The sequence below is a fragment of the Alligator sinensis genome, unplaced genomic scaffold (genome assembly GCF_000455745.1).
Source record: "Alligator sinensis unplaced genomic scaffold, ASM45574v1 scaffold159_2, whole genome shotgun sequence".
Lineage (NCBI taxonomy): Eukaryota > Metazoa > Chordata > Crocodylia > Alligatoridae > Alligator > Alligator sinensis.
The window spans coordinates 2,928,475-2,945,463 of NW_005841992.1; the positions used below are offsets into that span (position 1 = coordinate 2,928,475).

A 16,989-nucleotide genomic window follows, 5' to 3' on the forward strand; every position below is an offset into this window, starting at 1 on the left:
AGAGGTCTGGGATAGACATTGCATAAACAGTTTGACCCAAATCAGTTAAGTCTGATACCACATTCAGCCAGCTTTATCTCAAGCCAGTTTCAGCCGTTTTCAAACTGGCTTATGTGAACAGAACATCTGTTCTGTTACAGGTTTAAACCAGTTTCTTACCACTTAAACTGGTTTATGTGTAATGTCTGTCCCTAGCCATTAGATCTGCCATTATACTCTGGACTAGGGGTCAGTGGCTTATAGGCTCCTTAACTAGGTCTTGCCACTGGGGATTCACTCCTTGCCCAAGGGGTAGGTACCTCTTTTCTCTTTGCCTTCCTCATACCCATGCCCTTCTTCATGTGCCATTACTCCTCAGTCACGGCATATTAAGCATACTGTTGAATTGCCATCCCATAATAAAGGTAACATTTCAATATTACTAGTGGGGTCCCTCAAGGCTCTATCCTTGGGTCTATATTGTTCAACATCTTCATTAATGATGTGGACACTGGAGTCAGAAGTGGACTGGCCAAGTTTGCCGATGACACCAAACTCTGGGGCAAAGCATCCACACCTGAAGACAGGAAGGCGATCCAGGCTGACCTGGACAGGCTCAGCAAATGGGCAGATGAGAATCTGATGGTGTTTAACATTGAAAAATGCAAGGTTCTCCACCTTGGGAGGAAAAACCTGCAGCATCCTTATAGGCTCGGCAGTGCTATGTTGGCTAGCACTATGGAAGAAAGAGACTTGGGGGTCATCATTGACCACAAGATGAGCATGAGCCTTCAATGCGATGCTGCAGCTAGTAAAGCGAGCAAAACGCTGGCTTGCATCCATAGATGCTTTTCAAGCAAATCCCAGGGCGTCGTTCGCCCGTTGTACTCGGCCTTGGTGAGGCCGCAGCTGGAGTACTGTGTCCAGTTTTGGGCTCCACAATTCAAAAAGGATGTGGAGAAGCTTGAGAGAGTCCAGAGAAGAGCCACGCGTATGATCAGAGGTCAGGAAAACAGACCTTACGATGACAGGCTGAGAGCCATGGGGCTCTTTAGCCTGGAAAAGCACAGGCTCAGGGGTGATCTGATGCCCACCTATAAGTTTATCAGGGGTGACCACCAGTATCTGGGGGAACGTTTGTTCACCAGAGCGCCCCAAGGGATGACGAGGTCAAATGGTTATAAACTACTGCAAGACCATTTCAGGCTGGACATAAGGAAGAATTTCTTTGCTGTCTGAGCCGCAAAGGTCTGGAATAGCCTGCCATTGGAGGTGGCTCAAGCACCTACATTGAACACCTTCAAGAGAAATTTGAATGCTTATCTTGCTGGAATCCTATGACCCCAGCTGACTTCCTGCCCCTCGGGCAGGGGCCTGGACTCGATGATCTTCCGAGGTCCCTTCCAGCTCTAATGTCTATGCAATCTATGAAATACTCTGACAGCTGAAATTTGTATGAATTTAACCACAACTATCAAAATGTTTGCACAAATTAAGCCTCTTGATCTACTTTCTTCCTTACAAGTCATCAGTTTTTGGTAGCAGAAACTTCCTTTATATAGAATCACAGAGCTACATTGCTAAAAGCCTAAAATATAGCTTTGAAGCCTAACTTTTAGGTATCCAGCTTTCAACCTCTTAGTCCATGTTACAACTGGCAGAAAGAGTAGGCTTTTTCTCCTACAGAAAACCAGAATTTTAGCAGAAATTTAAACAACAAAAAATAAATATTTTTTCAACTTTTTATTTAAAAACTTTTTTTCAGGAGAAAGTCATTCTTGGAGAAAAAATATTCCTGTAGCTGATTTTTTTGTGGTTGAAAATAGTTTTGATTGACCAGCCCTATTCCATATGGCTTGATCCTTTCAAAAATGTTAAGAAACACCATAAGAAACACAGCAAAACATCACCAGGTATTCTTTACAGAATTTCACTCACATTTAATTGTAGGGTCATAACAAGCAAAAATCCCAACCCACACCAGCATCCCAACAATTTTTTTTGTTTCTAGGAGCCTGTTGCTCTGTCTTCTCTTTTACACAGAGGTAACTTACTCCACTGACTTCAGTTGAGCTGTCCTGGATTTACACCGATGTGAAGATAGTTAGGTATTTCTTGACTAAACCACTCACCCTGCCTTTTTAGATCAGCTCTTAAGGCACTAGACATACTACTGAATGGTCTTTTGCAATATTTAAAAAGCAGAACTTCCTCCTTCCATCTGAGACTATTATTTCACTGGCACTGAAGTTGAGAAAGTTATCCATTTAAAAAAAAAATTCCTCCTGTTTCGATTTGTCTGGCTCTGCTGCCTGGGCTCTGTTATTCTGTTTTGTTTTCAGTAAGAGAAGATATAACAAGATCATCAGAGTTGAGAACTCATCTAATTCCTTAATGGCTTGTTGTTTATACCCTTTGATTTTGATGGGGTTTTTCTCTGTTAGCTGTGAAGTATCTCAGCCTGTAGATGGGATGTGCACTGAGGTGAGTGATAGCTATTTGTCTCTCTTGGGGCAGAGAAGTTGTCTACATAGAGAATCAATAATTAATCTTTGCTTGAATACTTGTGTGCCTACAGCTGATCAGTTTAAAGTGCTAAAAGATTTTTCTTTGGGGAACTCTGAACTAAAGCAGGTGTTCTGAGATGCCGTGACATTGCTCATGCTCTCTCTCTCTCACTCCCACACACCATCTTTTTGCATGCCTGAGAGCCTCTGGCACCTGCCAGAAACTGACTGTGTTTTTTACATTTCATAATGCTTTGGGGATGTTGAACTCTCATAGGCATGTTTACAGCAAGGTATCAGAGTTGGAAAGAGATGGGGTATTAAGAGTTGGTCTCTTAACCTCTTACTGTGCACCAGTTCACAGGGTAGGGTGGTTGTTCTTCATTGCTAGTGGGTACACACATCTGGGTAAGGATGCTATTCCACAGAAGAGCAGCAATACATTAAAAGGAAATATTAGGAGTCCCTGAATTCTTTTGGTGTTTTGGGTCTTAAAACCCCAAGACATTTAATTACATGGTGAATGGGACCAAAGAAACATTTTTTCCCCCCAGGTTCTTTAAGTGAAAGGAGGAGAAAGTACTGAAAGTGGCATGTTACTCCACATGCAGTAGAGGCTTATAACAGATTCCTTACTATACAAGTTTTACAACTTCTGTACTTGTCACTATTGTGAGTGCCTCAATAGTCAAGGATGACAGCGTAACTCTGGTGTGTTCAAGTGCACTGAGTGTGTAGATGCCTGTGCAGAGTAAGCACATTTTGTCACATAATTTGCAGTGCCTTTCACAAAGTCAGGCAGCTACTGCTGATTCACCTTTCTCCTTGGTCAGTTTTCCTGCCCAAGAGTATTTAATTCTACAGAACTGCACCACAGGGATTACTTTTTGACCACTTCATGCCCAGAAGTTTCAGGATTAATAGTTCTTGTAATTTGGCATGAGATAGGATGATGCAAACACTAGTAATGTTTCTATTTGTGGGTAAACATATCCATTTCTTAATCTTGCTAAACTATGTCTCAATACTATATTCACTGTATTCTAAGATGAAGTTCCCCTCCCTGCATTTAACATGGAGAAAAAGCATGAGTGACTGGTGGCTCCCAAGACTGGGGGGAGGGGCACAATTTGTGGGCAGCAGCATGGCAAGCATCAACCACCTGCAGAAGCCAGCATCAGCAATTGGGGGGGGTGGGGGGAGATAATTGGCAACCTCCCACAGAAGCAGGCGGCAGTGTCCAACCTCAGGGGGGGCACATGCCTCCGCCCATGCCCCACCATAAGTCACCTATGGGAAAAAGCCCCTTGTCTTCGGGTTGTGTGCAAGGGTAGAGGCTGCCTCCCCCACCCCCTGCCATTTACCCCCTGCAGCCTCTTTCTCTCCAATTCCACCCCATGCAGCCCCTGCTTCCCGCATCTGCCCCACACCCTTCCCCTCTTACCTTTGCTCTGTGCCAGCAAGCTCCATCCATGCTGCAGCCTTGGGAACTGAACCCAGCCTCAGCACAGTCCCTAGGAGTGGCACGCTGGCCATACGACTGCTACAGGGACTGAGCTGGGGCTATGCTCAGTGCCCCAGGCTACAATGGGGACAGAGACTGCTGGCATAAAACAAAAATAAAGAGGGGGATGGGGGAGCAGAGGCTGGGGGAAGGGGGAGGGAGGAAGCAGAGGCTGGGGGAGGGACAGGAGAAGGAGCAGAGGGGGAAGGGGGAACCCAAGGATTTGTGGGATGGGGGGCAGAGGTAGCAGTGGTGTGTGTGACGGGGTGGAAATGAATGAAAAATAGCCCTCAAATAATTATATTCGATACATGGGAAATTATAAACTATTTATACATTTTCCATGTATAGAATCTGATTATTGGGGGGGGGGTCATCTTATATTCAGGGTCATATTAATTTTGAGTAAATATGGTAATCTCTTATGGCTTATTAATAGTTCTAAAGCTTATATTTTCATCTTCCTTATCAATATTGAATATATTGGGTCATTTTAGGCCTGTATCATACAGTTCCCTACAGTTTGCATCATTGTAGGATTTAGAACTTGCTCATTTGGAAATTACTCTTGTGATTTAATTCTAGGATGGGGTGGGCAATTATTTCAGGCAGAGGGCTGCTTACTGAATTTTGGCAAGCTGTTGAGGGCCACATGGGTAACCCCCCACCGACAGGTGCTCTGACCCCTGGCCGCCATCTTGGGACTAGAAGTCCCGCCTCCTAACCCCTGACCTTTGCCACCTGAAGTCCCTCCCTTTACCCCCCAGAAATACTCCTTTCAGCAAGGGGCTTTGCCATCTCAGAACCAGAAAAAATACCAAATTATATTCTAAAAAGAGATCTACAACATTCATTAATTTGATTTAAAAAAATATGTGTGTCCTGATTTACATGCGTTTCCTGCCAGCTCCCCCTGGGTCCTACTGTCCCTGTCTCCTGTCATCTTTGACAGGCAGCCAGGAGCAGATAAATATTAATTTTCTAAATTTTTTAGGGGCCCTGCGGGCCAGATAGAATAGCCTGGCAGGCCAAATCCAACCCGTGGGCCATATTTTGCCTGCCCCTGTTCTAGGAGTTACTGATTTGCTATCTCATTGCATCATTCTTCTTCTGAGTGATTGTTCCCATACATATTCCACTGTAGGGGTGTACTTGAGCACAGAGGTTTTGGTACCCCTCTGACACCACTGCACCCTGCCTTTCCTTGTGCTTTACTCCAAGGGCATGAAAAACAGTGCGTGCTTCCTGCATCGCATTTCCCCTCAACCCCCTCCCTGCACAGACTGTGTCTGCTGTCTTCTCTGCAATTCCTCTATTTCTTTTTGTAACAAAGACCAGTCCCAGGGGTGGCTGTGACCATGCCCTCCCCCTCACCCCCGGTGGTTATTCAGCCCTTGCTTTATCCTGAGCCTCTCCTTCTGTTCATCTGCCATGCCTTGATGTACTTATACCTTTAAGGAAAGGGAGGTTGTCCCAAGAATTCCCAAGTGAGTTCTTATCCTGTCCTATTCCCTGGTCCAAGTCTGTTCTGGTTCTGACCCTGAAGCCACCCTGCTCCCATCTCCATGTGATTCCCAGGTACTTATGTGATTCCTTTCTGGGCACGGGACCCTCCTGGTGTCCCCCACACACTAGACCTGCTCTGGACTCCAATCCCATTCTCCTCCTGGGTACTTAGTCTCTCCTGGGCACCAGACCTCCCTGGTCACCCCCAGGCACCAGCCTCTCTCTGATCCCATCTCTGTTCTACTCTCAAGTACCTAGACCCATACTGGTCCTTTCTCCACCTTTCACCAAGGCTCTGGCCTTGCTTCCAGGCTTCTGGCCTGCTCTGCCCTGGTCCTGGGCTCCAGCCCTACTCCCAGGCCTGTTGGGACCTCCCCCTCCCCTTAGTTACTCCAAAATCTCCAGATGTTACCACAGGCTGTAATCTCCTAGGTGTTATTCAGGAGCTGAAGCCATCCTGCTCAGGAGATGTTCTCTCAGCAGCCTCCAGGGACCAACTACCTACCCAGCTCAGGGCCTGAGCTTATATACACTATAAGCACAGCCCCCTTCTGGGTTGCATGGCTCCTGATAATCTCCTACCTCCTGCAGCCTGCCTGCTCTTAAAGTAGCAGAAGCACCAAGCCTCCAGCTATACTTCTGCATGGTATGCCATTTGTGTAGTTGTGAATTTTACAGTTATGACTGTATTGCTTTCCCTTCTCTGCCTGTTCAAATTACAATAAAAATGAAAAAAAAAATGACCCAAGTTTTGTATAAAACTTCTATCCAGCTTCAACCAACTTGTGTTCCCTCTCTCAAATATAGAATTAAGTCTTTTCACAATTCCTGTTATATTAAAACTCACCAGCAGAAAATTTATAGGACAGGAAATTTCCAAAAAGATATCCTCTCTCCTTGAAGTTGATTTTAGTTGTAATATAGTCCCCTCAGAGACAGAGTAGTCTTTTCTGAAGGTTCCTTTAAAAATAAGGCCTTTTCTTTTTAAGAGGAAGGTTTGTCATTTGGAAAGTGGAACAATTCTATCATTTCTCTTTGGCAGCCATTCCTTGGATATTGATTGCTGTCCACTCATGCATATCAGCCTGTTTGCTTAGGCAATGAATGGGGATTTGAGGCCTAAAACAAAGTTTGACTTTTTACACATGTCTCTTTCACTCAGGCTGGTACAGACTGGTCTACTGAGGACTGGACTTCTTAGCATTTAAACACCTTGCATTTTGACTGAGCACCATCTTCTGGACTGTCTCTTAGAAAGACTAGTCAGATATGTTAATGAATTCCTATAAGTTGAATAATTTTATTTTGTGCATAAAGAGATAGATTGTTCCATTTCCACCTGGACTTCAATTATTTTGAAGTTTTTTCCCCCCAGTTTCAATTTATCAGATCTTTTTACCCAGTTATAGCTAACTACTCTGACTATCCTCCTCCCTTACACTATTCAGAGTATAAACACCTCTCATGTCCTTTTAGTTTGAACATTTTTTATTGTATTGAACTAATTTAGCAACTTCAGAACAGCACTTTTTTTCCTTTGATTTGCAAGCTCTTCATAGTTCTTAGGGCTTAGTTTAGATGGAATCTTATTACAAAACTCCCAGTCTACATATTCAAAATTTAAGAGTACCTTCCATAAATATTTTATTAGGAATTAATAATTCACACCAAACAAGCAAACCTACATATACATGTTAGCTTTGATAAACTAAACTTCACAAAAGATCCAAGCTTCTGGTTTTCAGAAATGCACTCCATATAGTCCCAGAATCCCGTTTCAAATTCTGCATTAAGGTTTCATAAAACTCACTCTTGTACATTACTGATAGGTTCCTGTTCTGTTCTCCAGCTGCTACTATGCCCTACTTTCACTTTGTGCCCCTGCAGAACTCAGCAGTTTGCTTTTAAATTGAACACAGTTTTCTTCCCCGCCAACCATCTAGGTCTCTGTGGATTAATGACTCCTCTCTCTCTCTCTCATAGTCACATCACTGCCTAGGCATTTAAGTTCTTGCTATTTTGTTTTAAAGTAAAATGTTGCCATAGGTTCTCTCTCTATTTCAAAGTTTTTGGAACATAGTAAGATGCAGATGGCATTATACCAGTGCTTTAAGACAGGATATTGTCTTTTTCATTTTGATTGATTTCTTTTTTAAGACGATTTTTGGGTAAATTGTGTATTTTGGATTTATGTAATTACACGCATAAAACATTGATGCTTAAGAATTTAAATAATATAATTTCCACAGGTCACAGCCAACAAAAATTATAGTTGTGAAGGGTTAGGACTGACAGAGATTCCTGAAACGCTTCCAGCCACGACAGAAAATCTTGACTTCAGCTTTAACTTGCTTTCTTCCCTTCAGAATACAACGTTCAACATGCTAAAGTATCTGGAATATTTAGATTTAACAAGGTACTGTAGATTTTTTCCACTTTCATTGATTATGTAAGCCATTACTTGCCTTTTATCTGCCATCCTTTAGAGGCCTTGTTTCAGTCATTTAAAAGTATACCGTGACAGTCATAATCATGTCAAAACTGTAGTGACATTTACCCACAACTAATACATTGTTTTATCAAACATGGATTCTGACTGTCTTGAAAATATAGAGGCTTCCCCTTTACAACTTGGAGTTATTGGGCCATTTGTATTACAATGATTAGAATCTGAAAGTCTCATCTATGTATTTATACTAACCCCAAGAAATCTGGTGTAGCAATAGCAAACTTCTCTTACTGCCCTTATGATTAACACATTTGTGAAGTGAGGGCAAAATAAAATTTTAGCTTTGTGAGAAAACTTTACTCTTATAGGAGTAAGACTGCCTTCCTTATTCAACATAATGACAATGGAAAGAGTCTTTACATGATGTTCATGCACAACTTGCAATACATTGACTTTCATACCCAGTCAGGACAGCTTTCACTTCTCCTTATGTCCTGTTCCCTCTTGAGAACTGCTTCCTCTGTTGGACTCCAGAGTGGAAGAACAGGAGCTTGTGAGTATCAGCCATGCTCTAACAGCAAACCAAGTCATAGCTTTTAATATGAGCCACGGGTCACACAGTCTTTCTATATACATGCAATTATTGAATTTGGAGGATAGATTTTAAATAACCATGTAATGTTGGGAATATTTTGAGACGTGTTAATGTTGGCGTATACTGCTCTTTTCAAGGTGTCAAATCAACTGGGTGTATGAAGGTGCCTTTCAGAGCAATACCCGACTAAACACAATTGTATTGACTGGAAATCTACTCATGTTTCTGTCTGATGCTGCATTTGTTGGCCCCAAGTCTCTGAAGCATCTCATCTTAACGCAGACAGGTCTCAGCACCTTATCTTTTATTCCAATGAAGAATCTGCATAATTTAGAGACTTTTACCTTGGGCAGCAATCACATCTCCTCACTGCAACTTCCTTTGAATTTTCCAACCAGAAACCTCAAACACCTTGATTTTCAAATGAATAACATTAAAAGAATAATGACAAAAGATGTAGCCATCCTGCAGCAATCCCATAACTTAACTCTCATCCTGAAAGGCAATGAGATGACATACATTGAAGATGGGGCTTTCCAGTCCACATTCTTCTACAGTGTGGACTTTGGAGGTTGCATTGACATCTCTGTAGTATTATCAGGTATGCAGGGTTCCCAAACCCACATTCTTAAGCTGGAGACATTTAAAGATGTAGAGGATGGGCTTCCCATAAGTCCGGCCATGCTACAAGGCCTGTGTAATATTTCTGTGAAGGATGTCAACCTACAGAAACGACACTTCCAATATCTGAGTTCTACCACATTTCAATGTCTGACCAAACTCCAAAGCCTGGATCTAACTTACACCTACCTCATGGCATTACCTCCTAACATGACTGTCATGAACACACTGAAGGAATTAATCCTTAGTAAGAATTCTTTTCAGCATATTTGCAACATTAGTTCTGCTACCTTCCCTTCCCTTACCCATCTTTATATTAAAAAAAATTCTGTGAGACTGGACTTTGGCTCTGGCTGTTTGGAAAATCTGTCAAAGCTTCAACACCTAGATTTAAGCAACAGTTATATAGCAAGCATAGACTGTTGCAGCCAACATCTGAAAGGCCTGAGCAGATTACAGCACCTGAATCTGAGCTACAATGAGAAGCTCCATCTCAAAATATACCCTTTCAGGAATGTGGTAACCTAGAACTCCTGGATTTAGCTTTTACACTTCTTCATATAGATACTCCCTCTGGACCTTTCCAAAATCTGCATCACTTGCGTGTCCTGAACCTCTCTTACTCCTCTGTTAATACAAGCATTCAGGGCCTCTTACAGGGACTGAAAAACCTTGTCCAGTTGAACCTTAGTGGAAATAAGTTTGAGTCAGGGAGCATTCTGAATGGCAACCTGTTTCAGCAGGCACCCAGTTTAGAGGTGTTAATTTTATCATCCTGTGAACTGACAGCTATACAAGACAAAGCATTTCACACCCTCAGGAAACTAAAGCATGCTGATCTGAGCTACAACAAACTTACTACATTCAACACAGAAGCATTTTTCAATCTCAAGAGCCTGTATCTCAATTTTGCTAATAACAAGATTCATATCATACCACGTGATATGTTAACTATCCTATCTGGCCAGAGCATAATCAATTTAAGTTACAATCCACTAGAATGCACCTGCTCTAATATTGACTTATTAACTTGGTACAAGCAGAATATGGATAAAATTGAAGACCCCAAAGGAACAGTGTGTTCTGAACCAGCATCTCTAGCAGGTGTTCAGCTGTCCACTGTTACACTGTCCTGTGGGATCAGCATTACAGAAGTAGTTTTGATTGTGATGTTCTTGATATTGATTGTTGTTATACTTGTGATTTTGAGGGCATGCATTTTAAAGAGAAAATACCAGCAAATGTAAACTTGCAAGGGATTGGTGACAGTAATATTCCACACAAAAGAGAAGATATAAAGGCAGGTTATGAAGAAAGGACCATTTTTCTACTTGTTATTTTGAATCTGGACTGTAATTCTCTTGACATTAGTATTACATACTTCTCATTACAATTTTTAGGAACTAATTACTACAATTTTTTAGGATGAATTACTACTTATTAGTCTCCTAACATAGGGGTAGCTCCTATAAAGACTTATGCACATAAGTAAATAACTTTAATTGCCCATATAGTCCTCACTGTAGTAGGCAAACTGAGTTGTGCTAAGGCTCTTAGCATAAGTTTAGGCCTTCCCAGAACTAAGCAATAAAAATGTACAGAGTGCTGTATAAGGCAGTGGAAAAAGTGACTGCTGTGACTGGTATGGTGGGTGAACCATGTATGTTTCCCTAAAAGAAAATGAAATAAAAAACTGAATAGGATTGGAGTGCCTTATAAAAAAATATGAGAAAAGAACTTGAGTATTGGGCAATTTGCAATGAGAAAATTACAAAAGTAATGGACAAACAAAGGGACAGTTGTGTTCCTGCTGTTACTCTGGGGAGATGAGGGGGCAGTCATGGAATTTCTGCTTGAACTACAGGAAAATTAACAACATCCCAAACACTCAGTGGAGGACCTGAGACTAGTACCACCAAAGGTTGCTGCTGTAATGTCTAATGGAGCCACTTGTCAGGTTATATTACAGGGAGGAAACTTGTAACATTGCATAGGGGTTACTATTAAAGTTCACTTGATGTCCAATTGGATGAGGAGCCATCTCAATCCTTGCGGGTCTCTGGCAAAAAGAATCCTAGTGGTAACACTCGCTGTAGCCATTCCTTCTGTCTCAGCTATAAGTTGGCATTGGTATACTAGGGCAAACCACTAGAAGAAAAGGAGTAAGATATGAAATAGGATTACCCCAAATTAATGGGCTCCCACATGAACAGTAGCCCGATGCAAAAACTTTTGCCTCTCCTCTACCTACTTGGTGTGAGGATATAGGACTTCTCAAAAGGACATTAACAGCTTGTAGGGAACTAAGTGCAATTTGTGTGAGGGATAGGATGAGCTAAGGCAGTCCAATGGCTGTTCAGTTTCCTGGCCAGGAGGGAACGTGGCTGCTGAGGCGTACCTAAAGGCTGACATCAAACTCATTAAACCATCTTCCTGACTTCTGCTAGCCCCTCTTCTTGAGCCAGCATTAGCTCCTGCCCTGCCTCATTATTTTCATCATAAAACCCCTTTCTTCATCTAACTTTCCCCGTAGTTTCTGCCCCCTTCCTTTCCCACAGTGGCTGCTCTACCTTTTCAATCCAGCAGCTCCTGTCATACTTTGCTACCTGTCTTTGCTCTCTCAGGCCACGTCCATGTGGTGTGGATGTTTGATTCCCTAGGGACAACTAGCAGCAGTGCACCTTGACCTGCCACTAATTGTCCCTGGGGAACGCCCATGCCACGTGACCTCTGATGTGTGGCAAGTTACCTGGGTGCGGTAGGGGAGGCTGGGGCCAGTACTGGATTGATCCTAACAGCCTTATCTGAGGCCCTGGGGGCCTCCTGGGGACACAGCAGCGACAATTCTGCCACGTGGAGCCTGGTCAGTAGCTGCAGGGTGGCTCTGGGTGACCTGGCTCCACTTTTGAATGGTGTACGCTGGCCATGTGTGCACAACTCCACTTATCTTCTCTGAGGATTATTTTGACCCCTCGATATCCAGGGATCAAAAAACCCCTCCACATTGCTCCCTTGCAGCATGGAAAACTGAACGTGCAGCATGTGGCACTGCCAACATGTCCGCAGCACCCACATACCTCATGGCCATGCTCACCAGGATGCAGCCTCAGAGTTTTTCACTTTACTTTCCCCTCCCCAGTAGCTTCTCATATCCCCACCCTCAGCTCAGATTGCCTTCTGGGCTGCTGACAGTGCTTCAGCCAACTTATCCTTTCTGATGTGGGAAGTTCAGGGAGGATAAAAGAGAGGTTGGGTGGGCTGCTTGCATAACCATTGCATGAGCCATCCAAAGTATTTTGTGCAGCAAACATGTTGTGATGGTTTACGAATAGGATCTTAAGTTGCCCTCAAGTCCAACCTTGTCCAACGCAGCCCAGCCAAGCATTGGTTTAACCTGCTGTTAAAAACTTCCAAGGATGGAGACTCCACAGTTTTTCTAGGTCATCTGTTCCACTGCTTAACTCTCCTTAACAACTACATCTTTGGGCCTTTTGACACCTTGTGTGGTAAGCTGAACAAATGTTAATTGGCTTAGTGGAGCAGTCCCACCTGAAGCTGAAAAACCAACTCTGGCTGTCCTTCACCTGTACAACTGTGATTTACCACTAGAGGGTAAGGTGAGCAGGGGCAGGACCAGGAGCTATGGGCAGGACCAGCTCACTTTTCCTGTCAGGCATAGATAGCACTGCAGCCCTGGACTGCCTGGCAGCTGTGGTGCCTCCCACTGCCATCTAGACCAGCTCACCGCTTGCGTTCCTAGGGGCCCAGTCCCTTTTCTCCTCTGGAGCCTACCCCCCTTCCCTCCCCAGGAGCTCAGACAATGCCCAGGCAGTAGCAGCACAGGGGGACCTGCAGAGAAAAAAAAAGGATCAGGACCCAGACACACGGCCCAGTGAGGCCAGGTAGCTGGAACAGAGTAGAGCTCAGCAGCTGCAGTGCACAAGTCCAAAGCCAGTTCCTGTTGACCTGTGCCCTGCCAGACTGCACAGGGTCCAACCACCAGCTCCTTCCACCTGGCTCACGTGGCAGTGGTCACGGTTGGCAGGTGCCTGAACCCTCTGTAGCAGCTGGGCAGCTCCGGGCATGGAGCACAGTGCTCGGCACTGCACAGAGCAGGCAGGAACGCTGCACTCCTCACAGCCATCTCCCAAGTCCAGCAGGGGCAGAAGTGCCATCCCTGTACTGAACCCGTCCCTTCTCCAGTGCCCGCCCCCCATCCCCAGCATGTTTCCAGACTTCTGGGCCTAAGCAGAGCGAGTGAGCTCCAGGGCCATGGCACTGACTCCACCTGGCGGGAGCAGCAAGCCGGTTCTGCCCCTAGCTCCTAGTCCTAGTCAGGGAACACGCCAGGAAGAGAGGGGGGTATAGGGACAGGACTTTCCAGACTGCAGCTTATTTCATCAGAACACAGTCCAAGGTATTAATTACCTCAGACTAGAGGCATCCATAGAACTACTGTATTGTTGGTCCCCTGCTGACTGGGCTAGTATATGCTAGCTGGCTGCATATAAACAGTAGGGGTGTGCGAAGCTGGTGGTATTCAATTCAGATTCAGCCTGATGCAGGGGACAGTGATTCGATTTGCTGATTCGGACAAATCTGAAGATTTGATTCTAATTCAGAGAATCACCTATTCAGCCATAGAGACAGCTTTATGTGTTTTTTCTATGTACCTCGAGGTACTAGGCATGGTTTGTGAACGCTGAGATGATGCAGCGGATGGAGCATCCCATGGGAGCACGGGGGAGGGGGTCCCCCCATGTGCTCAGCGGCAGACCCAGAAGTGGACTGAAAGTACTTCTGGGTTCATCGCCAAACATGCAAGGGACCCCTTCCCCCATGGGACGCTCCATCTGCTGTATCATCTCAGCATTCACGAGCCATGCCTGGTACGTAGAAAAGACGCATAAAGCTGTGTCTATGGCTGAATTGTCGAATCTCTCCAAATCTATTTGGATGCTTCCGATTTGATTCGGAGAGATTAATGGGTCTCCTGATTCGATTTGGAGATTCAGCAGCCAAATTGGGTTGAATCTCCAAATCGAATCAGCAACCAAAGCTTTGTGCAGCCCTAATAAACAGGTAAGGAAAAAAATTAGATCATGGTAGCACAATACTGCATGTACATTATCCTCCAACCCATGTCCACTGAGAGAGGATGGGAGTGGGCTATCTCTGCCTGCAGAAGTATAGACAAGTAAGCTAGGGATTGTAAGTTAGCTTGGACATATGCTGCAAACCTGGATGCTCATGTTGCTGACAGCTCTTGCACAGTGTTGTTCTGGGTAATGGACTTATCTAGTGAGCTCTGCCAAAACACAAAGACTTGTCGTTACTTAATTACACTGTATTAAAGAGCTTTTTTCTTTATCACGGATTACAAAAACTGAGGAACAGTATTTAGAGTTAACATTTCTACTTGGCCAAAAGACCGAGAAGTACTTTCTGTGTCTTGTGCTGCTAGAATGCAAGTGGTTTTGCACCATTGCTTCAATAACAAGCTCACCCTGATGTAGAGAAACAATCTCCTCTAAGGCTATGCACCATTTTATCTCCACAGAAGCGTTATACACTGTACCTAATCTTGGTCTGCCTAGAGCAAAGGCTCCCAGCTGTGAGAAAACAATGTTGCATTTACTCAGTGAAGAGCTAGTGTCTTGAAATACTTTCGATATGGATGTCAAACTGTGCTTCAGCTATTGCCTCAAAGGCTTTTTCTGACAATTCCCTGCATAATAAATTACCTACCTTAGATTTTAAAGGTCACCTCTAGGTCAGAGAACTCTCACTCTGAGCTTGAGGAAAGAAGAATACATTTTTTTAAAGGAAATACTTTTCATCTGCTGCAGTGGAAAACACATGTGGCTGTTGACAGTCCAAAAATGGAGTTCTGTTGTTCTTCAAAATGTTTGCAAGCCACATACACAATTGGAAATATAATATACAGCCTCCAACTCTGAGCAACTTTGTTGATCAACCGTTCTCCATGGTTTTTCTCATGGAGCTTGACATGAATGCATATTGTCTGTTTCCCAAAACTGGGTGCTCAGGGAAGCAACAGGCAAAGAACTCAGTCACAAGTGAGCATGCCACAATGTATATATAGCGTGGGAAAGCACTGTGGTAACATATGTCAACTGCTTAGCTCCAGACCATGTGTACCAACTACTTGATTCTGGAAGGGACCCACAAATTTTAATGATTCTACTGTCAGCACTTCATTCCATCATACATCACCTACCCTGGATTATGCAATGCCTCATCATCTTGAAAGGGGAAGTTCAGGCTCAAACCTTACCCAGTCCAAATACAATTCCTCTACCAACGTACAGTTCTCTACCAGAGGTGCTGGTTGTAGGCATGTTGGTCTAAGGATGTTGGCAGACAAAGTTCTTGGAATAAATCTGATATCTTTTATTAGATCAACTAAAATAGTTGGGAAAATTCTTCTTTGCAAGCTTTTAGGTACACACAACCTTCTTCAGGCAGAGGATGTGTCTGCAGGTGTTTTGTGCTTTTTCTGGATGAGACAGAAGCCAGTATGCAAGAATGCAGGTCAGTGAAAATACAAGTGTGTGGCAATGGATTTTTCCAACTATGTTAGTTGGTCTAACAAAAGATACCATATTTAGCCAAAGTACCCAAAGAATTTTCTGCCAATTCTCTACCAAACATTTAAACTCTAGACAATTCCCTAGGGTATGAAGATCCCAACATCCTTTAGTTAGTGTACTCAAAAACAAAAAAGGGAAAGTGAAACATTGAAAGTGTTCAGTATCTTAACAGGATATAAGACTGCGTGTCCATGTGTGAACATACATACTTACATGATTTCTTCTCACTGGGAAATCTGTGCTTTCCTAACTGCATGGTCTCACACCCATCTCCGTTATTATAGCACCTAATGAAGTAGGCTGTCATTTACCAAAGTTTCTCCCTCTGAATGAATTAGGTTTTTAAGATGACATCCTGCCCTGCAATTACATGGTCTCAACTGTTATTTTCAAAACACCTTGGTCTGTCCATTTTATGTCCTCTTGGATTTAATTCACAGTGTGCCTTCAGAATAGCATGTTTGCTTTCATTTATATTTCCTGTAGTATGCAATTCATGGGATGTCACACAGATAATAAAGGTGAACTGAATATATTGGCCATTAGCACAGAATTGCTAAATGTAGGGATTGGACATCCTTCCTTCTGAAGGAATGGTTTTATATGAATGCAGTGAATCACAACAAACTAGATCATATATTCAGACAGTCAGGCTAGGGACAAAAGTTACACATTAACCAGTTTAAGTAATCAGAAACAGGTTTAAAACTGTAACAGAATTTAAGTCAGTGCACATAAACCAGTTTCAAAATGGCCAAAACTGGTTTAAGATAAACCTGGTTGAATGTCAGACTTAACTGATTTGGGTCAAATTGGTTTGTGGAACTTCTGTCCCAGACCCTTTCCTGGTTTAAGTTAAATCAAAGTCCCCCAGTATCCCAGCGTGCCGTGCAGCCGTGGGGTGTGCTCTGTGCTCCAAAGGAACAGGGCTGGCCCCACCTCCAGCTGCCAGCAAGGACTTATCCATCCCCAGCAGCCAGGAGAAGGGTGGATTTCCCTACCTCCCCTGGGGAGAGGGGAAAAATTCCTCCTTTCTCAGACCAGCTTTAGACCCCCAGCTGGGCTGTGCCTGGTACAGGAGGTGGGAAGCCCTTAATGGGGGCGTTTTCCCCACCCTACTCTCTCCTCAGCCGGTCTGCTGGCCAAGCAGGAGGTGTGGCTGGGTGATCGGCCTGGCTCCCAGCTGCGGGAAAGCCTATGGTGGGGACTTCATC

The 16,989-nt window shown here is 43.8% G+C and overlaps 1 protein-coding gene across 1 annotated transcript; it reads left to right on the forward strand.

Moving 5' to 3' along the window:
- Positions 1–2,295: 2,295 nt before the first annotated feature.
- Positions 2,296–10,798, forward strand: CD180 (CD180 molecule). The gene is given in 4 exon segments (XM_006021434.2): positions 2,296–2,463; positions 7,746–7,912; positions 8,678–9,648; positions 9,651–10,798. Coding segments are annotated over 4 exon segments (1,986 nt in total). The 5' UTR covers positions 2,296–2,373; the 3' UTR covers positions 10,409–10,798.
- The last annotated feature ends 6,191 nt before the right edge of the window (positions 10,799–16,989 follow it).